Source organism: Hibiscus syriacus, unplaced genomic scaffold (genome assembly GCF_006381635.1).
Source record: "Hibiscus syriacus cultivar Baekdansim isolate YM2019G1 unplaced genomic scaffold, ASM638163v2 tig00116976_pilon, whole genome shotgun sequence".
NCBI lineage: Eukaryota > Viridiplantae > Streptophyta > Magnoliopsida > Malvales > Malvaceae > Hibiscus > Hibiscus syriacus.
Window position 1 is genome coordinate 1,335,905 of NW_024063500.1, and position 27,037 is coordinate 1,362,941.

The window sequence follows — 27,037 nt, forward strand, 5'->3', positions numbered from 1 at the left end:
TGAAATAAAATGTTCCAAGCACTATGAAAATTACTCGCGTACTTAACATCATAGTTGAAAAACAGAATTTGATAAAAACAGAGGAACAATAAAACATGTCGCTAGACAATGTATCTTAGAATGCCATCTGAACAACAAACAGGAGCTTGATGAACCCCACCCTTCTAACTGGGATGTAGTTTCATGTCTCTGCTTCATCAATGAATAAGAATGGGTTTTCCACTACCAACATTTCAAACAACAAGACAGCTACATGGCTTATACCACAAAAGCTGAAGATGATGACAACGAAGAAGATAACCAACCCTTCTAAGCAGTCGCACTAGTCAATTCTTTTGTGACAGCCATTTTTTGTGTCTGCAGACATAAAACAAAGTGTTTAAGCTTTTTTTTTTTTTTTTTGCATTTTCGAACTTTTTTATTGAAGCAGGAGGGAGATATGAAAGCAAAACAAGTTCTTACAGCGGCTAACTCTTCTTCATGTTTTGGAATGAAAGCAGTGTCAACCTTTCCGTTTCTGAAGTCCTGTAAAGTGTTGCATGTTAAAGTGAATAATTTTTACCTAAAAGTAAAATATTCTCCAATTAAACATTAACAAAAAATAACTACCAACCTCAATATCAAGGATGAGCTTATGGTATTCAATCGTTGTAGGAACCCCTGAAACAAAAAGGTACATTTAGGAGATTCTTTGATGGGTAGAGTTTTGCTAGATAACAAAAACAAAGCAAAAATCGAACAAATCCTTTTGGTCCAAACACATTCAATTACATGCACGAAGCACCAACAAAAGCCACACTGACAATGGTCAATGAACGTGGATTCAATTAAACATATGCTTAGAGTCGTCTTTTTTTCTGGCTATAGGTTTCTTCTCCCATGTCCCATGTAACCTTTTGCATGTGAATGTTTACAATAATTGACTAAAAATATATGAAAACGCTGATGATAAAAAAATAATAAAGATCATGAAACAAAGTCCAAATAGTAAACATTGGTCAATAACCAAGTACCTGTAATCACAGTGTCATCGAGTGCCCTTTTCATGCGCTCAATTGCTTTTTCCCTTGTTGGAGCCCATACGATAAGCTACATTAGAGTAAATAATTAGAACAATATCAAAGCTAGAGAAGCAGCCCCCATAAGCATGACCATTTTCAGATTACATGAATCAAATATACATGCAGCTCTCCATGAAAGTTTTTGCTTATGTTTTACTATGTTAAGAATTGTCTTAGCAAAATTGAGATAATCCAGTTTACTATATGCCCCTTGAAATAAGACAAATTATGGTATTCCTAATAATTTAGATAAGAATTTTCTTCTCATCCATAATATTGACCTTAAGGGTTTGCATCCGATTGCTCATATATACATAATCTTAATAGTACGATACAGATATTACAGACCTTTCCAAGTAATGAATCATAGCTCGGAGGAACTACACAATCAGGATAAACATGGCTGTCCATTCGAACAAATGGGCCTCCAGATGGCAAGTACGATGTTATTCTCCCTGTCATTAAGAAATCAGAGGAGTTTAAAATATCAAACTATTAGACCAAGTACTTATATTTCCTCCCTATTCTTTTGGTTGTTTGAGAAAATCTAGTAGAAATTGAGGAAAGATTTGTGTATCAACTTCAAAAGTATAAAACATATTTATAAATAAAAGTAAATGATATAGCCTATAATGTTAATATAAGCATATGCAAGCTTGAATGATAGTAGCAACACTGTAAAAGCTCTAATAGTAGCAAGCAGAACCTACTGCAATAGTAAGTACAAATGAACACAAAAAACAGAAAATAGGACAAACCTGGTCCAGGTCTGAACCCTTTAAATGCATCTTCTGCATTGATACGACACTCAATTGAGTGCCCTCTGAGCACAATATCTTCCTGCAAATCATATGAACAGTTGAATATATCGTGTTTGATGCTCCAAAACTTTTAGCTGAAACATTTAACTTCATACCTGTTTGTAGCGAAGTTTTTCTCCCGTTGCTACACGAATTTGTTCTTCAATCAAGTCAACAGAGGAAATCATCTCAGTTACAGGATGCTCCACCTGAGTTCAATTGAAAAAAAAAGTACATGATTAGCAGTACTTTTAATTAATCCGATATTAGGTAATTCATGAATCAGAATTCCCAGTCCTTATTCAACCTGGATTCTGGTGTTCATTTCCATGAAGTAGAAGGAACCTCTCTCATCTAAAAGAAACTCAATAGTTCCTACACCAATGTAACCAATAGAAGCTGCAGCAGCAACTGCTGCATCACCCATGGCCTTCCGTAACTCTGGTGTCAATGCTGGAGAAGGTGCCTCTTCTAGAAGTTTTTGATTCCGTCTCTGCATAGCAAGTTACATTCAACAACATTTTATGTCAGTAATCTAGTTATTCTTTCTTTAACAATTAAGAGGCAAGGGGTAAAGAAATAACATTGTGCTGCCAAAAGATTGGTTAATATCCGTAAATTGCAGCAAAGATTTGAGAAATAGCCACCATACTTTTGACTTTGTAAGCATAGTTGCTCCTTTTAAGAGGAGGGTGAAGTATTTGGAGGTTCTTATCAAGAATAGGATGCTTTAATTTCCAACAGGAAATGGTGATCTGATCTGCTTGAAATTCAGAGTTGATAAAGCCATCCAAGGGTTAACGAGTCAAGTTCGGATGATCTTGGGGGTTTCTAGCCGGAAAGTATACCCTAAAGTCCATATTGTTATGATTTAGGATAAAGAATGTAGAAGAATTTTAGGGATTTCAGAATAGAAAAGACTTAGATACAGAAAACTTGTATTCATTCATAAGATAACCCTTAAAGGATTGGTACAAATTATATATATACAGTACCAGCTGTCATAACAGCAAATCCAACAAAATAACCGTCCTAAGCTGACTCACCCTCCAAACTTCTCTCCTAAAATTATTACAACAACTCAAGCCCAACATATAAGCCCACCTGAACTTATATTGGTTTAAGTCTAAATAAGCCCACTGAACACTCCACCCGCCTAAACCTTCAACCCGTGTCTCTTACTCTTCATTATGTCTTCACTTCGATTCCCAAATCCTCAAATAGGATCTCAATCCCTAACCTCCATGTCAATCCCTAAATTCATTCGATCCTCCCCCAATTTCTGCTGTTGCTTCCCAATTCTTCCCTTCGCCATTTCCCCCAAATCAACACGATCAAACCTTAACTTTCCTGTCATCATAACAATACCCCCTTCTCCAGACGATTCTTGTCCCCAAGGATCGAACTGAGGAAACTGTTGTCTCAAAACGGTATAATCCTCCCAAGTTGCTTCTGTTGCTCCCATATTTGTCCACTGAATGAGCAATTGAATGACTGCTCGATTCTGTCTTGTAATCACTCGCTGATCCAAAACAAGGGCTGGGTAAATCTTCAGTTGTCCATCGGACGCGACCTCTGGAGGATCGATCGAGATAAGTCCTTTTTTCCCTACTTTCTTCTTAAGTAAACTTACATGGAAAACTGGATGTATCTTCGAATTTGCTGGCAAATCAAGTTTATAAGCAACTTGACCAATTCTGTTTTGTATCTTGTAGGGTCCAGAATAACGAGCAGCAAGCTTCAAATTTCTTCTTAGGGCCAGTGATGTTTGTCTGTAGGGGTTGGAGCTTCAGGTAAACTTCATCCCCAATTTGAAACTCCCTATCTGTTCGATGTTTGTCACTCATCTGCTTCATTCTGTTGGTAGCTTTAAGTAATTGCTCTCGTAGTAATGAATTTAACTGTTCCCTGTGTTGCATGACATTCTGCACTGCCTCCACCCTAGAGTCTGTTGTCCATGTCACATTAGGAGCTTTATACCCATATAAAGCTTCAAATGGCGTCATTTGTAGAGCAGAGTGGTAATTAGTGTTGTACCACCATTCAGCCTGAGCTAACTGTTTGGACCAAGTCTTTGGTTTCAAGAAACACATACACCTCAAATACTGTTCTAAACACTGATTCAACCTCTCTGTCTGGCCATCTGTCTCAGGATGATAGACAGTATTAAATAATGTAGTTGAACCCAATTGCTTCATTAATTCCTGCCAAAACAGACTAGTAAAAGACTTGTCCCTATCAAAAATAGCCACCTTAGGAGGACCATGTAACTTGTAAACCTGATCAAGATAAACTCTAGCAACTTTCACTACTGTATAGGGATGAGATAGTGACATAAAATGAGCATATTTAGTGAATTTATCAACCACCACCAAAATGCAATTATATTTTGTGGAAGATGGCAAACCTTCAATGAAGTCCATTGTAATCACTTCCCAAGCATTGTTTGGGACTACAATAGGTTGTAACAACCCTGGCTTAGAAATATGTTCTATTTTAGTCCTTTGACACACATCACACTGCTATATATGCTCTTGAATTTGCATTTTCATTATAGGCCAAAAAAATAAGACTTAATTTTCTGATAAGTAGTTTGAATACCTGAGTGACCTCCTTGTGATGAATCATGCAAAGCCACAATTATATTATGCCTCAAATCCCCTTTTCTGCCCACATAAATTCTATTTTTGAAATACAAGACTCCTTTCAATAATTTCCAGTCCTGTAGCTCATCTGGCTTAATAACCAGAATAGGAATTTTTTCTTGGGCTATAACATCATCTTCATAACTCTTTTCAATATCCTGTACCCAAGTAGGAGTTATAACAGTAACTCTCATTTGAACAAATTCACCAGAATCCAGTTGTTGTCTAGAGAGTGCATCTGCAGCTCTGTTAGACTTACCCTTCCTCTACTGGATAATATAATCCAACCCCAATAACTTTGTAAGTCCCTTCTTCTGGATAGTTGTAGTTAACTTCTGATCAAGTAAATGTTTTAAGGACTCATGATCTGTTTTAATGACAAAAGAACCACTCTCCAAATAATGCCTCCAATGAGAAACTGCCATCAAAATGGCCAAATACTCATAAATTGAAAGATCTGCATGCTTAGGACCCAAAGCTTTACTCAAATAGGCTATAGGTCTCCCTGCTTGAGAAAGAACAGCTCCAATCCTTTAGAACTAGCATTAGTTTCCAAAAAAAATTCTGCTCAAAATTAGGCAAAGCCAAAACTGGAGCATTATACATAACTTCCTTTAGCTTTTCAAAAGCTGTTATGGCTTCTTCAAACCAACAAAACCCATCCTTTTTCAACATATTAGTTAAGGGCTTACTCAGTTCCCCATATCCTCTTATGAATTTCCTATAGTATCTAGTTAATCCCAAAAATCCTCTTAAAGCTTTCAGATTCTTAGGCAAGGGCCATTGTTGCATAGCTTTAACTTTGTTAGGATCTGTTGCCACCCCATCAGCTGATATTAAGTGCCCTAGATACTCCACTTGCTGTTGTCCAAAGAAACACTTACTCCTTTTAGCATATAACCTGTTTTTCAACAGAACCTCCAACACAGTTCTTAGGTGTTGTTTATGCTCTTCCAAGCTAGGACTGTAAATCAATATATCATCAAAAAATACAAGAACAAGCTTCCTTAAGTATGCTCCAAACAAACCATTCATCAAAGCTTGAAAAGTAGCTGGAGCATTAGTAAGACCAAAAGGCATTACTTTAAACTCATAGTGTCCTTTATGAGTCCTAAAAGCAGTTTTAGGAATATCTTCCTCCTTGATTCTAATTTGCTAATATTCAGACCTCAAATCAATTTTTGAAAAGAAAACAGCCCCATTCAATTCATCTAACAAATCCTCCACTATATGAATAGGAAACTTATTTTTAACTGTAGCAGAATTAAGTTTCCTATAATCCACACAAAATCTCCAAGTTCTATCTTTCTTTTTAATAAGTAAACATGGAGAAGCAAAAGGAATTTTACTAACCTGAATAATAGAAGAGGATAGCATTTCAGTAATTTGTTTCTCAACTTCGGCCTTATGATGATGAGCAAATCTATAAGGTCTAAGGTTTATTGGTTGTATTCCCTGTTTAAGGACAATTGCATGATCATGTTTCCTACTAAAAGGCATTCCCCTTGGTTCTTCAAAAAACTTCTTTAAACTCTTCTAGGAGTTCTTATAATGGTAAAGGAACTACCCTGTCTTCTACTTCAGCACTTGGCAAATTAATCTCCCCACTTAATTCAGTGTCTTTTTCTGCTAACTTTTGTAATTTCTCACCTGTGATGGATCTGATTAATGGCAGCTTTTGAGACCCTTTTATAACTACAGTTTCTCCATCTTTCTCAAAACTGATGGTTTTAGTTTTAAAATCCATCATTATAGGGATAAAATTCTTCCATCCAATCTACCCCTAATACCATGTCACTACCTCCCAGAGATAACACTCTGAAATCATGCTGGAAATCATAGCCTTGCATCTTCCAACTCACTTTATTGCTTCTAGCCGTATTGAACAGCTTCTCCCCATTAGCTACTGTAATAACTAATGGCTGGGTATGAACCAATTCAACCCCTTCCTTGGCTCATTGAGGAGTTACAAAACTATGGGTGTTGCCACTATCAATTAGCACATTAATAGGTTTTCCCTTGATAAAACCTTGAATCCTCATAGTATGTCCCACATTCCTTGTAATAGCATTGACAGAAATTTCCAGGGCTTCTTTAGCTTGATCTTCTACCTCTCTATTCTCACCTTCTGTTAAATCCTGTTCAGCAGAATCTGTAGGTTTCTCTTCCTCCATACAGTTCAGCTGTCTGACTTTGCACTGATGCCCTGGAACAAATTTTTCTCCACATTTAAAGCACAAATTGTTGGCTCTTCTATAATCCAACAGAGTCTGTTTTGGATTGGTATTAGGAGGAACTGACTTAGGTAAGAAACTCCTATTACCACTGTTCTGTTGACTGTTTGAAGGAGTGTAAAAAAAATTTATTAGGAGATTTGTACTTTTTCCCTTCAATCTCATTAGCTAACTCATTTAGTTTAGCTTGCCTATAAGCTTCAGATAGATTCTTAGGCTCCAGCACTTTCACCTTATGTTTTAATTCCTCCTTAAGACCACTAATGAAGCTGGAAACAAAATAGTCCTCCCCTAAATGCATATGTTGTTGTAGCAAATAGGGTCTTAACTCCTCAAACTTTTCTTGATACTCTTCTACACTACCCTTCTGAATTAACTTATTAAATTCTTCAATGATATCTGAATAATTTTTGTCACAAAAATATATGACACAAATCAGCCTCAAATTCATGCCAAGTCACTCTATGCTTCTGCATAATATAGCCATCAAACCAAGTCTCAACCTTTCCCATCAAATACATTGCAGCCACATCCAGTTTCTGTTCTTCAGGAACTCCCAAAAGATTAAAATATTTCTGGCATTTTCTCATCCTCTGGGATTACTGCCATCAAACATCTGTAATTCCAATTTAGGTCGAGGTAAAATAGGCACAAAACTCCCAAACAAACCCTTATTGTCTACTTTAATCTCACTAGAACTGCCCATAATATTTTTTTCTTGCACTTTTGGATTAAAAAGTAGAGGACTAGTAAACTCCACAGGTTTAGCAACTAATATCCCCGGTTCATTTTTTTTTATAGGAATAGGATGCCTCATTAAAAACCTCCCTCTAAGAAGTCCACTGCCCTAAGGCAAGGACCCTTTAGTGGAAGGAGGAAAAGAGTACATCAATTTATTAATGAAAATACACTTACATAAAATTTAAAAACACTCCTACAAAAATACATAAGACTTGATACACTCCTGCAAGACCTCCCCTCAAAGACATACAAACCAACTAAAAGCAGTACAATCAGCCAATCCCCTCTTTCGCTAGCTTGTCCGCCCCACAATTACAACACCTAGGAATCCACCTGATAACGAACTGATTTACAGAAACAACTGACGCAATCTAATTCACAAAATTAGACAAGTAAATAGGGACTGAACTCTGATCTTTAATCCAATCCACTGCTGTCTTTGAATCACTTTCAATAATGAGTCTACCCTTCGAAGCCCATACAGATGAAACAAAGAAGTCAATGCCTTTCTTGATAGCCTTCAATTCTGCTAGGATAGGAGTATTAGGACCTGCATTTACTGAAAATGAAGACAGAACAACCTGATTCCAGTCCCCTTAGAATTCCCCCAATACCTGCCACCATCCCCACACTACTCACCGCCCCGTCCACATTCATCTTAAAGAAATCCAGTGGAGGAGGAATCCAGCAGACCACACTACTGTCCAAAACCTTAGAGTTTGAAAGGTTGTCAGCCACAGAGGGGTCCCCAATTAAGAAATCAACCTGAGTTGAAAAAAGTGGATACTTGGCTACAAACCACTTAGCTACTCTGAATCGAACCGTGAAAAACAAAGAGATACTGTCCAACTTTCCTTTGTCGAAGATGATCTCATTCCTTAACTTCCAAATGGACCAAAAAACTGCCCCTGGAATAAACTTCCATATAGCAGAATATGGCCTCAATTCGGCCCATGAACTGAGTAAATTAGGAGGGTCTTGCTGCAGAGCAAGCCGAATACCCCAATACCCAATAATTTTCATCCATAGTTCCCAGGATACAGGACAATGAATAAATAGATGCTAAATAGATTCAGCCCCTTGATTACAAAACGGGCAGAGAATGTTCTCCCCTAAATCAACCCCCCTTCTCAACAACTCCACTCTCACAACTACTTTTTGATGTGACAATTGCCAAAGGAAAGTCTCCACTCGAGGAGGAACTAAACCCTGCCAGACGACTTTTTCCCACTGAACTAAGTCCTTAAGAGGAACAGACAGAGCATTCATGCACGCTTTAACAGAAAACTGCCCATCACCCGAACCAACCCACGACAAACAGTCTTCCAAAGGCTCCATTAGTTTAATATTTTTAGGGTGTCCAACAACTCAACGAACTGCTCGACCTCCCAATCACAAAGGTTCCTCCTGGTCTTGATATTCCAAACCCATCCAGACGAATCGAAACTTCCAAAATCAGCTACCTTACCCAATTTATTTGAAGAAAGGGCATATATTCAAGGAAACCGAAGTTTTAAAGGGGAATCCCCTATCCACGTATCACTCCAAAAAGAAATAGATTTACCATTACCTATTTGAAGCTTAGCATGAGATCTAAGGCAACCTCCAATGTCATCCTCCTTTAAATAGTTATTCACAATTCCCCTCCATATCCAAGAGTCTTTACGAAAGCAAGCTCTATTAATATCCATGGATTGACAGCTCACATTGTGTTTGCTACATAATAGTTTCTTCCACATCGACTTCTTGTCATTGGCAAACTTCCAAACCCACTTGCCCAACAACGCTCGATTTGTAACCTTCAAATCCACCACTCCCAATCCTCCTCCACTCAACGGCTTACATACATAGTCCCAGCGCACCCAGTGCATTCTCTTCTTGTCGCCCCTACTCCCCCATAAAAAATCCGACATCAAAGAATTTAACCTCTGACAAATAAAAGAAGGCATCTTAAAAATAGAAAGGTAGAAAATAGGTAAGGATGACAACACCGACTTTATTAATACCAATCTACCAGCCATAGATAAAGAAGAAACTTTACAACCCGCCAAATTCTTATTAAAGTTGACAATAACCGGATCCCATAACTTCTCCGAATTCGTTTTCGCCCCCAAAGGAAGGCCTAAGTATTCCGTGGGAAATGAACCAATAGAACAACCAATCTCCTTAGCCCAATCTTCAAGGATGTCACTCTCCACATTAATTCGGAAAAGTTTACTTTTGGCTAAGTTTAGATGGAGCCCTGTCATTAAGCTGAAAATCCTAAAAATTCTTTTAATATTCTTAATCTGCGTAATTGATGCTTGGCAAAAAATAATTAAGTCATCTGCAAACTGAAGATGGGACAAAGAGAATGAATTTTGATTTTTACCAAAGGAGAAACCTTCGAACAGACCCAAATCCAATGCTTTAGTCAACATCCTATGAAGTAATTCCCCGACCAAATTGAACAAAAGAGGAGAAAGGCTACACCCTTGCCCCAAGCCTTTAGCAATAGAAAACTCCTTAGTAGGAGACCCATTCACTAGAACCGAAATAGAAGCTGTAGAGATACATTGTGAGATCCAAGAACACCACCTCTCTCCAAACCCCATCTCCTTCATTAGCCTTTGAAGAATCTGCCATTCAACTGTATCATAAGCTCTACTGAAATCCACTTTGAAAACAACCCCTTTAAGTCTTGCTTCCTCCAATAATCAATTCCTTCATTAGCTAAAAATGCACAGTCCAACAATTGTCTACCCGGAATAAAAGTGAACTGAGACGGACTAATGATATCCTTGATACAAGAAATAAGTCTTTTTGATAGAACTTTTGAGAGGATTTTGTACAAGCTGCCCAAAAGACTAATGGGTCTATAATCTTCAATGCTCTCAGGAGTACCTTTCTTAGGAATCAAGGTTATAAACGCATGATTGACTCCATACTCCCATGACTTACCTTGATAGAAATCAGGGAAAAACTCCATGATCTTCTCCTTAAGATTTTCCCAATATTTCTTATAAAAACCCATGGTAAAACCATAAGGGCCAGGGGCTTTTGCACTATCAGAAGAAGAGATTACTTGCCACACTTCTTGCTCAGAGAATTCCACCTCCAAAGATGCACTCTGAATTGCAGAAAGTTGTGCAAAATCCATATTTAGGTCCTCAACCTCCATTGCTGAATTAGTGTTGTAAGCCGTCTTGAAGAAATTGAACACACTACTTCTAATTTTTCTTGTGTCCGAGATAAATTCTCCCTTAATTTTCAATGAATGAATAGTGTTGATCCTGTTCCTCGTCAAAGCACTCAAGTGAAAGAACCTCGTATTTCTGTCCCCATCCTTAATCCACCTACTCCTGGACTTCTGACACCAGATGCTCTCCTCAGTCCTTAACAGCCTCCACAACTCCTTTTTACATTCTACCATCTGATCCCACTCCCCTTTGGACAAGATTCCACCTTGCGACTTCCTTTCCCAATTCTCTATCTTCCCTTCAAGAACCGAAATGGAGTCTGACAACCCAACATTGCTGATTCCAGGCCAACTTCTAATATGGTTTTTAGCGTTCTGTAGCATTCTGAAAATTCCCCCAAAATTCCTCTTATTCTTCTCAACTGCCACAAGATTAACCACAAAATCATCAAAGCCTTCCTCCTGTAAAAGATAATTGAAGAATCTAAAAGGTTTTGGGCCCCAATTTATACAAACATCTTCCAGCAAAACCGGTTTATGATCAGACATAGAGATCGAAAGAAGTCTCTGTGAAATCTTAGGAAAACAGTTGAGAAAACTGTCACTTAACAAGAATCGATCAAGCCTAACCCATGTTGAATCTTCTCTATAACTACTCCATGTAAAAGACCCTCCTGACATGGGCAGATCAATGAGCTTAGCTCTCTGCACAAATGTTCTAAATATATTTAAAGTATGCCAGTTCTGAGCTTTCCCTAGCTTTTCTTCCGGATCAATATACGCATTAAAATCCCCCCCTATACAAACTGGTAAATTCAACGAAACTACAAAACACAACAACTCTCCAAAAAAATCATCCTTTTCGTCTTCAATAGCCGGGCCGTATACATTAATAATTACGAACTCCTTTTGATCATTCAAAAAATACCCCACCAATGCCAAAAACATGCTATGCACATGTTGATTGGTGACTTTGAACATATTCTCATTCCACATACTAATCAAACCACCCTTAGACCCCTGTGCTGGAGACAACTTCACTCCCTTTAACATACTCCCTCCTAACCTCCTTAAAATAGACTCCTTACAATGTTCTAGCTTGGATTCTTGAATAAACACCAGAACTGGTTTGACCTTCTTTACAAGCCTAGCGACAGAAGCGGTCTTCTCCCTCCTCCCTAAACCTCTAATGTTCCACGAAAGAATTCTTAAATTCTGCATAAAAATGTATCACTCCCAAACGCCCCAACCATACCCATCCAACCGCAAAACCTAACCATCATATCCATCATCCTTTACAACCTCCGAACCATTCTCAAGGCAAATAATCTTTTCAATAAATTTCTCCTTCCCATCCTTGAAAGAGATGCCTAACATCAGACATACTTCCCAAGTGGCCATAGCTTCCTCCACCAGCTTAGAAAAAAGAGGAGAGTAGGCAGTGTGAATATTAACCAACTCCAAGGCTTGATAAATTAAACCTCTTCTATTCTTTCTGCGAACTCTTCCTAACTTTGGAGATGAAAACGCATCAGGTGCCACACACTCCGACACTACTGTCGCCGGCTGTTGTAATATTCTGCAATCTGACCCCTTCTGTTCTTGAATCGTATTAGCCTCTGAACCAATAAAATCAGCTTCTTTACACGAATTTAGCCATATTTTTCTGTTCCTCAACCTTTTATAAACTCTAGCATATTGACCTCTTTTCTTTCTCCCATCCTGCGCTGATCGAAGAGTCATACAAGCAGAAACAGGAAATCCCCTATTCCACCTCTTGACACTCTTTACACTTATCTCCTTGTTTTCCTCCTGCACCAATTGACTTACCACTTCCATCTCCATTCTATTTTCTTTGACTACCTGGACACCCTCACCTTCTTTTCCAATTAAATCGCAACTATCCACCTCTACTAATTCATGAAGAGACTGAAACTTGTTATTCTCTCCTACATCATCCCACCTCACCTTAACCGCCGGCCCAACAGGAATAATTTTAGTAACTGGTGAAAAAGAATCCCAGTTTGAATCAGATTGGGCTGAGCAGCTCGGATCCACCACTGCTCTTAGCCCAAGACCCGCATACTCCATATTAAAAACTGGCTCCACTTCACATTCCAGATTCCCTGACAGCCCATAACTATTGGATTTCGTGTGGGACGTCTTTTCAGGGGACTGTTCCCCACCTTCCTTAATCCCCCCACTTTCTAAATTTCTTTGTCGCCACGTGTTCCCCTCTATCCCCACTACCACTGTTGACATTCCCCGAATGCCTACTTCCTTCCCTGAACTACCACCATCATCAGACCACTCCTGCAACTTATCTTCGATTATAGCCGGGGATGTATAATAACTTCCTCCCAAAGTAATTTTGACCTTAAAAGATCTTCCATAAGACCCTACAATAATGGATTCTTGTATGTCATAAGGACTTGCAACCCTCATCAACAATCTCGCTGATGAGAGATCCTCTTTATTTTTGGTCTCATCCAGTATACAAACAAGGTCTCCCCACCTTCATGCTAATTTTTCCAGGAATGGTTCATTCCAGCAAAGAAGTGGTAGCCCTACTAACTCTACCAAACCATACGCCATTGGAACACCTTCATCACTCAACACCGGAGATAACCATTGAAACCAGGAAAACATTGTCTCGGTACTCCGACCACGCCTTACCGAAATCTTCATTTGACTTGAACATAACAATGACAGCATTCCCTACGAAACCCCAACTTATTATCTTTACCTGAAATCCCTCCTTTACGAATGCCTCCTTCACCATGTCCAGCTGCATGGAATATTTGACGACCCCTGTTAATGAATACTTCACCCAGCCATAATCATACGTAGGAATGTGCATATCCCATACATTCCTAACTCCATTTGCTTTCAAAGACTGACCTCCTTCTCTCTCCACTAGCTCAAACTCCATGTTCTTCGCGCTATCCCCCTTCAGCACTTCCTCGTACGATCTACCATTCGTCAGACTACTCGCTCTTTCCGTTTGCATCTGTTGCCTACCTCTGACCCCTGTGCCTGATTTGTTACCTTCCGATTGACGCTTATACCCCACTATACCTCTTCTCCTATTCTTCTTGTACTTTGCCACCCCCACTGACACTCGCTTCCCATCAATCAGAGTTCTATTCACATTCTGAACTGCTCTATTGCAACTTTACTCTAACGCAAATTGCACAAAAGCAAACGTGGACGATTTGTAGTTCGGTTTAAAAATAAAATTTGGAATATAAACCCTGACTATTCTGCCATACTGGATGAAAATATCTCTAAGCTCACTTCTAGAAACTCTCTTACTATGGTTGTCAACAAAGATAGTATATTCCTCATCGAAGGAGGGACTACCATACGCACTCGCTCGTTTCTCTCTCTAACTTTCTCTCTCATATTCACGCATCCATTTTGTTAAGGGTATTGAGATGATGTTCTTTCTTATAGTGTACCAAATCTTTATATCCCCGGTTCATTAGGTTTAAAAGTATACCTCTCATGCTCACTCAGAACCGTAACTAAACATGGTTGCTTACCTTCACCTTTGTTTTGCTTTTCAACTGCTGATGGTTGACTCCTTGCTGACTGAGGTGAGTCTTTTTCCTCAACTGCCTGATTGACCAGCTGTAGGATTCTCTGCAAATAGCCCCTGTTCTCAGTCATCCCATCCTCCAAGGTTTGTATCCTTCCCTCCAGCTCTGCTTTGTGCTCAATCCACCAAGATGGTAAGGTCTCTTCCTTCACTTCAAATGCTTGTTCTGGTACCTCAATGGTTCCCTTCTTTTGCATCTTTCTTGTCTTTCCCAGCGTGAAAAATGAATTTTTTTTATCACAAAACTTAGCTCTGATACCAATTTGTTATGATTTAGAATAAGAATGTAGAAGAATTTTAGGGATTTCAGAATAGAAAAGACTTATATACAGAAAACTTGTATTCATTCATAAGATAACCCTTAAAGGATTGGTACAAATTATATATATACAGTACCAGCTGTCATAACAGCAAATCCAACAAAATAACTGTCCTAAGCTGACTCACCCTCCAAACTTCTCTCCTAAAATTATTATAACTCAAGCCCAACATATAAACCCACCTGAACTTATATTGGTTTAAGTCTAAATAAGCCCACTGAACACTCCACCCGCCTAAACCTTCAACCCGTGTCTCTTACTCTTCATTATGTCTTCACTTCGATTCCCAAATCCTCATATAGGATCTCAATCCCTAGCCTCCATGTCAATCCCTAAATTCATTCGATCCTCCCCCAATTTCTGCTGTTGCTTCCCAATTCTTCCCTTCACCATTTCCCCCAAATCAACACGATCAAACCCTAACTTTCCTGTCATCATAACATGGTGATCTGATTTGCTTGAAAATTAGAGTTGATAAAGCCATCCAAGGGTTAACGAGTCAAGTTCGGATGATCTTGGGGGTTTCTAGCCGGAAAGTATACCCTAAGGTCCATATTGTTATTTAAGCTCCATCAGGTGTTACTTTGGCTACTTTTTTTTTTTTTGATAAGAATGACAGGCCTCCTTAAAAACCTCCTTCTTGATCAAAGGAGGAAAAGAGTGCCTTAGAAACTTTATTACTCCTCCGAAATTACATAAGATTTAACATAAACACCATACTGAAAAAACACAACAGACTAAGCTACTCAACAGAACCAAAAACCTAAACTCAAACGATAAAACGCACTGGAAACGACTAAACATCAACCAATTCCCATCTTTGCTAAACTATCAGCCTCCCCATTACACACCCTTGGAATCAGTCTAATTGAGTGCACCCTGTCCGAGATAAAAGATGAAATCTCTTTAACTAATGGGAGGATAAAAACAGGGGCCAAAGCTGGGGTATGGACCCATACCACAGCCGACTTACAGTCACTTTCCACAATCAACCTTCCAACCTTAACCCAACAAGAAGACATATAGATTTCAATGCCTCTCTTAATAGCCTTTAACTCAGCAACCGGCGGGGGACCCTGACCTACATTTTCTGAAAAAGTCAGAAGGGAGTTGCTATTCCAATCTCTCAAAATACCTCCTATACCTCCATTTGAGCCATCAAGTCTAACAGCTCCATCGACATTCATCTTCAAAAAATCCATAGGGGGTGGAATCCAGCGAGAAACCTGAAAATTGTAAATGTTGAGAGCTTTAATACCATCTGCAAGAGATGGATCACCAATCAGCACATCCTCCTGAATAGGACACTTAGGATACTTGGCTAGAAACCATTTAGATAACCTGAATCTAGCAATAAAAAACAGAGACATCCTATCCAAGGGGGAACCTTCGAACACCATTGCATTCCTAGCTTTCCATATCGACCAAAATACTACTCCCGGGATAAATTTCCAAATCAACGATTTCCCCCTCAGCTCACCCCAAGAACATAGCAAAGAAGGTGGATCCTTTGGAAGGACTAAGGCTATATCCCAATAGCTTGCTATCTTGTTCCAAAGTTCCCAAACAACATCACACGAAATAAATAAATGTTGAACTGATTCCACCTGTTTTTTACAAAACGGACATAGAATTTCATCCCCTAGTTGCAAACCTCTTTTCACCAACTCCTCTCTCACTGCCACTTTCTGATGAGCTAGCTGCCACAGGAAGACTTCAACACGAGGAGGAGATAAACCCTGCCACACCCCTTTTACCCATAAATCGGACTCCCCAGACACCTTGTCGAGTTCCTTTCTACAAGATTTCACTGAAAACAGTCCATCCCCGCTTGCAGACCAAGAAAGAAAGTCTTCAACTGAATCAGTCAGTTTAAAGTCCTTCAGTTTTGTCATTAAATCCAGCCACTGATCCAACTCCCAGTCACACAAATTCCTTCTGGTATCGATGTTCCACACCCAACCGTTCGAATCTGAACTCCCAAACTCAGCGACCATACCCCATTTATTTATTGACAACGCATACATTCTAGGGAAAAGATTTTTTAAAGGAGACTCATCAGCCCATGGATCCGTCCAAAATGCAATAGACTTTCCATTTCCCAGTTTCAACTTGGAGTTAGATCTGATACGTTCACCCTCCGAGTCGTTCTTCAAGAAATTGTTGGCAATCCCTCTCCAAATCCAAGAAGATTTGGGCGAAAAAAACCTTACAAATAGACATGGAATTACTACTTACCTTGTGCCTGCAACATAACACACTTTTCCACAAAGTATTTTTTTCATTGGCGAACTTCCACACCCATTTTCCCAAAAGAGCCCGATTAGATAGGTTCACATCAAGAACACCAAGGCCACCACAATTTAGAGGCGTGCAGACTGATTTCCAATTAACCCAGTGTATCTTCCTTTTGTCCTCATTATCCCCCCATAGGAAACTGGCCATTAAAGAATTAAGCTTCTTACCAATTTTACAAGGCATTCTAAAAAGGGATAAGAAGAATATTGGTAGGGATGTTAACACCGACTTTAATAAAACTGTCCTGCCCGCCAATGAGAGACAATTAGCTTTCCAGTTGGCTAGTTTGGAACTAAAATTCTTGAAAACTGGATCCCATAAGGCTTCTGAGTCTTTCTTAGCACCTAGAGGAAGTCCCAAGTAATCTGTTGGAAGAGAATCAATAGAACAGCCCACCGAAGATGCCCATTCTGATAAAACTTCCTCTTCCACATTAATACCAAATAGCTTACTCTTAGCTAGATTAAGATGCAACCCTGTCATAACACTAAAAATCCTCAATACTCTCTTGACATTTTTAATCTGGGAGAGAGATGCTTGACAGAAGATGATCAAGTCATCTGCAAATTGTAGATGTGTCAATCGAACAGAATTTTCAGTTTCCCCAATAACAAAGCCTTGAAACAGACCCCTTTCCACTGCTTTAGATATCATCAAATTAAGCAGCTCACCTACAATGTTAAACAGTAGCGGAGATAAACTGCACCCTTGCCTAAGTCCTTTGGCCATGTGGAACTCTTCCGATGGAGACCCGTTTACGAGAACTGAGATTGAAGCTGTTGAAATACACTGAGATATCCACGACAACCATCTCTTACCAAAACCCATCTCTGACATTACTCTGATTAAAATTGGCCATTCCACGGAATCATAAGCCCTACGAAAATCTACTTTGAAGGCAACCCCTTTTAACCCTTTTTTCCTCCAGTAATCAATCCCTTCGTTTGCTATAAAAGCACAATCCAGCAACTGTCTCCCTGGTATAAACGCAAATTGAGAGTGACTAATAATATCACCAACACAACAACTCAGTCTCTTCGATAGAACTTTAGAAAGTATCTTGTATAAGCTGCCTACAAGGCTGATTGGTCTAAATTCCTCTACACTGTCCGGATTAAGCTTCTTCGGAATAAGTGTGATAAAAGCATGGTTTATACCGTGCTCCCATTTCCTTCCAAAATAGAAATCTTCAAAAAATTTCAACACGTGCTCCTTTAAAATCGGCCAGCAGTTTTTAAAGAAACCCATGGTGAAACCATCTGGTCCTGGAGCTTTAGAGCTGTCTGATGAAACTATAGCTTGCCAAATTTCCTGTTCTAAGAAGTGCTCTTCAAGCTTCTTAGACTGATCCCCTGATAGCTTAGCAAAATCCAGTAGTAAATCCTCCGTTTCCAATGTTGAATTGGAATTATAGGCTGCCTTGAAAAATTCTGAAATATGTACCTTTAATTGTTGAGGATCTGAAACCACACTCCCATTTATCTTCAAGCTTAAGATTTCATTTCTTTTGCTTCTGTTCAGAGCAGACAGATGAAAAAACCTTGTGTTCCTATCCCCCTCCTTGATCCATCTCGCCCTTGACTTCTGAAACCAGATGCTTTCTTCTGTCCTATACAACCTCCATAGATTTGTCCTACACAGCCTCAACTGATCCCACTCCTGCTTCGAAAGAATTCCACCTTGAGCTTTAAGATCCAATTCATTAATATTCCTCTCTAAATCTGAAATCGACTCAGTGATCCCAATAAATTTACTGCTGGACCAATTTCTGATTGAATTTTTAGTACCTTTTAAGATACTGAAAATACCCCTTTTATTATTTCTCCCCCTCATAGCAAGCATTGAAGATTTAACCAATTCCTCAAATCCTTCCTCCTCTAGTAAATAATTAAAAAACCTGAATGATTTCGGTCCCCAATTAACAGCTTTGTCCTCTAATGAGACTGGATTATGATCAGATAGGGATTTAGGCAAGAGACTTTGCACTACATTTGGAAAACATGACAGAAACGTCCCAGAGATTAAGAACCTGTCTAGTCTTTCCCAAGTCGAGTCTTCTCTATTATTGCACCAAGTATACCTTCCTCCCACCAAAGGTAGATCAATTAAATGTGATTGCTGTAAGAAGTTTCTAAATAAATCAATAGAATGCCAGTTTTGTGATTTTCCCAACTTCTCGTCCGGATCAAGATACACATTAAAATCTCCCCCAATACACACTAACATATTTTGAGCCGAAACAAACTCCAACAGTTCCCTGAAAAAATCTTCCTTTTCTGCTTCAATTGATGGACCGTATACATTGATAATCAGACACTCTTCACTTGAATTTCTGAACTTCCCAAAGACTGCTATGAATCTGCCATTAAGATGGCTGTTCGAAACTTCAAAACCATTTTCATTCCACATAATCATCAATCCACCAGCAGATCCCACTGCTGGCGCAACAATCCCTCCTCTAAGGAATCTCCCCCCTATCCTTCTTCTAAGAGCCAAAGAAACAGTTTCTAGTTTTGTTTCTTGAATTAGAATCAAGTTCGGCTTATTCTTCTTCACCAAATTAGCTACAACTCTTGACTTTTCCTTTTTTCCAAGACCCCTTACATTCCAAGAAATAATGTTGACATTTATCATAACAAGAAGATCTACACCAAATCCTTATAGCTAGTCAACAGAGAAATAGAGACTAAACCCCTGACTTCCCCTGTTCCCTACTCTCAGCCGAACCCTCTTCAAGGTTGATAATTTTGTCCAAAAAAGCCTTCTTCCCATCTTTGAAAGAAATTCCTAGAACTTTACATACTTCCCATGTAACCATCGCTTCCTCAACCGCCTTCGAGAACTGAGGAGTAAAAACAAAAGGAGAATTAACCATATCAACTGCTTCCCTTGTTAAAACTCTTCTCTCCCTTCTTTTAGACCTTCCTGACCCTACAGCAGAGAAAGGAACTACTACCAAGACCTTCGAAGAACTATTACAATTAGTTGGTGCCACATAAGGGTTCTGATCATCAGCTGCACCATTTAAAATCACTTCCCTTCTACCTTCCATATTTATTGAAGGAGGCTGCAAATCCTTTCTCACCGGAATACCTTTGTGTTTATTCTCAAACCAGTTAATTCTCACCCTCGACTTGGTATAATGTCTTTTATAGCTGGCCATTCTCCTCCTCTCTATGGGCAAACTTTTGGGACAAAGTGTTCTTCTATGCTGGAACAGCGATCTGTCTCTATCCCTAATCAGTTCAGTTCCAACCCCCCTACAATCGTCCTTTTCCAAGACTACTACTTCCTCTAACAGATCCTTATTTGGCTTATTTGAGATCCCTTCAGATTGAGACTGTACTCTATCCGTGAACCCACCCTCAATCGAAATATGTTTGTAACCTGACAAATCAGTATTCGAATTCTGCAGTTTTGAGTCAACCAAAACAGAATGCTGAAACTCTCCTTGAACCTCCACCCTACTTAATTTAACATCATGCCCCCCTGGAATTAGATTATTAGCTGGTGAATCATACTCCCTGTTAGATTGTGAAGACCCAGCAGGCAACAAATTTGGATTTAAGTCTGCCGAGACATTAGCCCAATTCTGCACCTTTAGTTTATCCGAATCAGATTGCTGCTGAGAACCTGCCAATTCCACCCGAGACTCCAAACGGTTACCATATCCCAGTTTTAATAAATTAACAGCTGGCCCAGAAGGTACTATTCTGTAGATATTTGTATTGGACTCACTCGAGCCCTCTAAATGGGCTTCTTCAGATTCATTAATAGAGACATTCCTTAGACCAAGGCCCCTATAGTCCTCTTTAAAATTCAAATCTTCTGTAGAAAAACCTGACACCTTAGCACCACTAGGTTGACTTTCTCCTTCCTGCAGCATTAAATGTTTACTTCCACTGCCGCCTGCCACTGTTGTGCAGACATCACCTACCAACCATCTGTCTACTGTGTCCCTAGAATTCTCAGCTGGCAATTGTGGGCTACCTACTCCACCTGAACTCCGGACTTCTTTCTCTTCCGATGAAGAATCAACTCTAGACACACCATCTCCGGCCACCTGAAGAATTTCTGCAAAAAAACTTTCCTGTTTAGAACTGACCGATCCCACACTAATCTTAACCTTATACGATCTCCCATATGCACCCAAGGTAACAGAATCCTGTATATCATAAGGACTCGCCACCCTCAACAAAGCTCTTGCCACCGCCAAATCCTCTCTTCTGATCGTGGACTCATGAATACACACCAATTTCTCCCACCTTGAGACCAGCTTTTCCAAAAAAGATACATTACAACATAGTAAAGGGATTCCATACAACTCCACTGAACAGAAAGCCATCGGGACTCCATCTACACTCATAAGTGGATCAAGCCAGTCGAACCAAAGTGACACTTCATCCCTTCTGTTTTTCCACGCCTCCTCGAACTCTTCCTTCGACCCAAAGGTTATAATGCAAGAGTTCCAGGTATAACCCCATTTAGTTCCCTTGACCTTGATCCCTTTACTAGCCAACCCCTTCACTACTGTCCCCAGATCAAAATGGGATTTAATGATCCCAGTTATTGATCTTTTCACCCAATCATATTCGTCTGGGGGAATATGCATTTCCCACAAATTCTTCACCCCTACTTCCTTGTCTTTATGGCCTTCCCAAATCACTTTAGACGCTATATTTTTACTTTGGCTACTTATTTTTACTTTCCTAAAGTTGGTATAAAATATTGAAAATACTAAAGGAGAAGAGGCTATATTTGTTAACAGTGCATAAAGTTTTAAAATGAAACATCAATTTACGCAGTTGTTCCATTAACAGTAAAGCCATGCTTTTAGTTATTCATCAAAATTAAATTTGTAACTTTTAATTCTTCATTCACAATCAAATGTGTATATTGATTAAAGCAAAAAGTAAGTGAACCCCAGCCCGCCATAAACATAAGCAGGCAAGTCTTTTCAAATATGCCCCACATCCCAAAGATTTTGGAGGAATGGAGAAAGTCCAAAAAATCTAAATGAGTAATTACAGATTGTTTTGCTATTCCATAAAACTTCAGCATTCGTGTTGAGTAACTCTTTTCTGCTTGTTAGAACTGATTTCCTTATAAAATTGGTTTGAAAAACCAAGATGCAGATAAGTTAAAGAGAACTAAACGTAATAATAGTACCTGGATGCTGCAATCACGCTCACCAAAGTGAACAACATTACCATATTTATCTGCGAGAACCTGCAAAACCATAAAATAGTGCAAGAAAATTAAAAACTTGCACGTAGTCAATACTTTTAACAGAGCATATGAAGCACAGGGCAGTATGGCTTAACCAATAGGTCAGTACTCATTATTAATGTTACATATATAAATTATATAAAGTTACCAAGAAAATATACTAGCTATAAAGGTGTACAGATGACAGAACTAGACGTCCCTCCAGATTTAGGTTACTAAGATTGATTCAAGAACATGAAGAGTGAAATTATGCAAAGCAACCAACTACCAACAGTCTAGTGGTGTGATATGCTAGACCCCTTAAATAACGTCCATGATTCGAATAATGATGTAATGAATAGAGCAAATTAGGTTGGGAGGGTCGCTCCCATAATGGGGCTTTACCATACATGATCCAAATTAGTCAACCAGTGGATCGAATACTGATGGTATATCCAAAAAAAAGTATACAAAGCACAGAATAGTCACCTGGAACTCAATATGCCTTGGATTCTGAATGTACTTCTCCAAATAAACTCCATCATTTCCAAATGCAGCAGCAGCTTCACTTTTGGCTTGCTGTTAGATGTACAAATCAAATGAAAACTGAGTACAGGCGTTTCATATAGATAAAGCATAATCCAACTTTTTTGGAGAACATTAATTTATATTAATCCATGGAAACTAACTAGCATTTTATAGTATATATGAAAAATAAATTTCATGTCACATGTTATATAAATTATTGATTGAGAATTGTTGTGAAATGTCCAAAAAGTAAAACAATGTTCCTTCAAGTTGGTAAATAAAATCTACGAGAAATACGGCAGAATTGGAAGTACAATATAATTGGGGGAAAAACAATATTTAATGTAGCTAGGGTTTCTTCGAGCTGCTTAGTAGGTTCCGTAACTGTAACTGTAAGTAACTGCTTCAAGCTGTGAACCAAGCAACCTGTGAACCTTTTGATCAAATTATAATATGGGCAAGTTGTTTGCTTCCTTCACAGATTGCAAAATAGGGTCTAATGATTATAACTAATCATAACAAGGGGATTAGGCCAATAGAAAAATTAAATAAGGTATATGCATTCCATGATTTCTGCACTGCCCCAGGAGGGAAAAAGGAAATTCATGAGCCAAATGGCAGTTGACATGATTAAATAAATTACATAAAGCCAAAAACATTCGAAAGAGAGATACATCAACTAGAAATAGTTGGAGCAACTGATATTTGAAGTAATACCTGCAATAACTTTACAAACTCATCAGGTTCTTTAGCAAGACGCATCCCACGCCCTCCACCACCAGCTGTGGCCTTGAATACATAAAAGAAAAAAACAACAAAAAAAAATAAACAAAACTTTACTGAATATGACACATTTCAATGGACTTTCACAAGCATGAGTGCTTTCTTGACACTCAAAATCATATTTCATAGCTGCATTTTGACAGTAATGCCAAAAAAATAATACAATATTCTCGCTGCATCTTTTAACAAAGAAACACAATTGAACCACTAAAATGTGTTGTAGCAATTAAATGACACCCAAGAATGTTTAGAAATGATCAATAAGCGGTCAGTGATCAGAGTTTGCAACGATTTAAAGACGTGACATCAAGATCAAAAGTGAGGTTCATGAGCTCTATGTTTGGAAAGGATTCAAGATTTTGTTTAAACCAAAATATTTTGTTTTTCCCATCAAGTAACCCATTAAATTTGTTTCTTTTTGAACACTTAGCTCTCTGAATTAGCAAAAAAAAATATTTGAAAAATTAAACAGAATTTTCTAAACAAAACCTAAGTTAGCTAGAAAAATGCCAAATTTCCATGTTGAGCCAGTAAATTATATTGAAAATAGACCATATGTTGATTGTTAGGGAGCAGAATAATCACCTTGATCATCACAGGAAAGCCAATCTCATGCGCAAGCCTGATTGCTTCCTCGGTACTCTATAATAAACAGACCGTTAACGTAGGGACTGCAAACTGACCATAGCAATGCTATGCTTGAGATTGCATACACAAACAATTGGCCAAATATAGTACCTGTAACAAACCGTCACTTCCAGGAACAGTAGGGACACCTGCATTCTTCATTGTTTCTCGGGCAGTTGATTTGTCACCCATGACACGGATACTGTCAGGCTGCCGAAGCGTAGCCAGAAATCATTTCTTCAAATTAGGACTAAGGATGAGCAAAAACCAAAAAAGCATCCAAGCTGGAAAAATTGTGCTAAAAAGAACAATATTTTTGTAGTTTAAGACCCATGAAATACATAACTTGGCCATTCTCAATGCAGAAGAAGAACCTCTTAATGCATATTTTAATCGCAAAATGAATTAAAAGAATAAATAAATATATATATATATATACACGAGCCACAATAAACAGCACCATTTCTGCTAATAAGCTGGCCAAACAGATAATACATTTTGTAATGACCAATATTAATTAAATGCTAAAAGCAAATGACTCCAACTTAGAGAATGAGACTAAAAAAATGCACAAAATTAAAACAAAAAATCCTACCTAACAACAGTCCCCCCTGCAATAGTCAGATTCTATATCAAAACACCAGAAGTGTACATCCAGGGTAAATTTGGCACCAAATTAGACCAACAACAATAAAAAAGACGAAGGTATGTATTCTCTCGTAAGTGGATTTATGAACAACATGTAAATATCACTAACTGAAATGTAGAGTACTTGAGTTTTTATTTTAGAGCAAAATTAGCTTTTAGCATCTATTTCAAACCTGGAAACACTTTTATATTCAGGAATCCCCTTATTAAACATAAGATTAATGTCATTATAAGGTATTATTCAAGTACAAAATGAAGTTTTATCAGCCTCATTAGAAAGCACAGATTGAAACTCTATATATCAATATTTTATCCACCATATGCAGAACAGTATTATGCACATTCATTCTTTCTGAGCAAGAAAAAAACATGTTAAATTAGTTATTCCAATCAAATAGAAAGATAACAAACTAGATTTCCATTAATAAAAGTATTCTCACGTGAATTAATAGTAGGGTACTTACATTAGGCCCAATAAAGTTTATTCTGTGATCTCTACACATTTCCACAAAAGTTGCATTTTCAGCAAGGAAACCATATCCGGGATGAAGCATAGTACAATTACGGCTAATTGCGGCGGATAGGACATTTGGAATCAATAAATACCTGAACAAAGACAGTTCAACATACAAATTATCATGTTACAAGTACTAAAATTGAATAAATAGTTAAATACATGGATGAAAGTTGAATGAGGAGCATTCGACAAATATAGGAAGTAACAAGACAATTTAATAGTAAACTTTGATGGAAAAGCTAAGACAACTATTATAAAAGCTGATTAAAAACCCATAGAGGCTCAAGTTATGAGTACTCACGATTGACTGCTTGGTGCTTCACCTATGCAAACTGATTCATCAGCCAATTTCACATGGAGTGCATCCTTATCTATTGTTGAGTAAACAGCAACACAAGGTATCCCCATCTCATGAGCAGTTCGAATTACCCGGACAGCAATTTCTCCTCTATTTGCCACCAGGATTTTCTCAGCACGGCATGTGGCACCAAGAGCTCCTCCAAACTTACTGGATTTGCATCTAACTTGGGTTGCCTGAGCTCTCTGCCTGGGAAAGTTGATCCTGCTTCCCACCATAAAGCTACATTGGGAGCTCCTAATACCTCTACTCCTCCCCAAGAATAAGCCCTTCAATTGGAAAACAACAACATAAACGATACATGAAAACTAAAGGAAGCCATTTTGCTTAACAACATCTGATAAAGATTGGAGCTTTGAACAGAAACGATTCCAGGAAAGTAAACCCAATTTCAAAAATCACAAAGAAGAAAGAATAAAATCAAGTTCTTTAGAGAACCATTGAAAGCATCCAACAGATGGAACGAAGTGAAGGTTAAAAAAAAAACTGTAACTCCAAATAGCAGAAAACTTACAGGAGCTGAAGTGACAGATTTGCACATAGTCATTGAAGCGTCCATTGCCATACTGAAAACAAATGCCTGCAACAACAAATAACCATTTCAACCAGATTCACGGATCAACATATCTAAGCATAAAAAACAGTTAGAAAGAGAAGGAAAGATACCAATGAAACTGAGGGGAATGGTGGTGAAGAAGAAAGAGAACTAGTAGGGATTGATAATTGATTGATATAGAAAAGATAGTCGATGGAAACGAGGCTTTAGTTTAGTGTGAGCTATTGGACTTGGATCGAATTCTCCGCCTAAAATGGTTGGGGATATCAGCCCAACTTTCTGTGCTTGACTTTTTCACTAGGTTTATTTTCTATCCACTCTTCCAATGAGATTGTTCCACGTTTGTATTTGTCCTCACCAACCCTGTCATGCAGATCACCCAACAAAAGTTTCCGCCATCACAATCTTTCCCATGCCTTTCACGAACAAAATTAAACTATTCCTCGTATTTATCGTATAAATGGATAGTTGTTTTCACAAAATGAAATGAAATTGTAGTTTGATTTAGGGATTTTAGTTTTTTTACTTTTGAAAAAAATGTCAATATCCGATATAATTTGCTACAGCTTCCAATTTGTGCCTATGAAGAAATTATACACGTCAATAAATATATGATTCGACGTTATAAATATAAATTATTCAGAAGTTATATTAAAAAAATTAAAAATATGATACCTAAAACTATGAAATAAATTAAGATAGAATATAAAATTTAAAAATTTTTAAAAAAATATGATCGTCCTTCTCTGATAATAAATACTATGGATTAGTATAATAACAATACGATGTACTTACTCATTTTTCAAAAGATATGTATAAGTGACAAAAAAAAAACTAAAAGTAACGTACTCGTTTATTGGTGAGATATATAACCTTATTAGTCTATCTTATGTTACTTTTTTTTTCTTTTTTTATAAGTTTAAATGAGAAGGAA

General features: G+C 38.1%; 1 protein-coding gene across 1 annotated transcript; it reads right to left on the bottom strand.

Annotated features, from left to right (window-relative positions):
• On the bottom strand, positions 1–26,249 carry LOC120192718 (biotin carboxylase 1, chloroplastic-like). Its single transcript, XM_039195449.1, has 17 exons — positions 26,214–26,249; positions 26,062–26,127; positions 25,491–25,816; positions 25,137–25,278; positions 24,136–24,234; positions 23,983–24,039; positions 23,332–23,403; positions 22,576–22,665; positions 22,048–22,107; positions 2,169–2,354; positions 1,978–2,070; positions 1,820–1,901; positions 1,410–1,516; positions 1,014–1,089; positions 614–660; positions 463–525; positions 1–357 (listed from the first exon to the last, which is right to left on the bottom strand). Exons 2-17 carry the CDS (start codon positions 26,110–26,112, stop codon positions 310–312), a joined length of 1,599 nt encoding a protein of 532 aa, XP_039051380.1. The 5' UTR covers positions 26,113–26,127; positions 26,214–26,249; the 3' UTR covers positions 1–309.
• Positions 26,250–27,037: the final 788 nt, after the last annotated feature.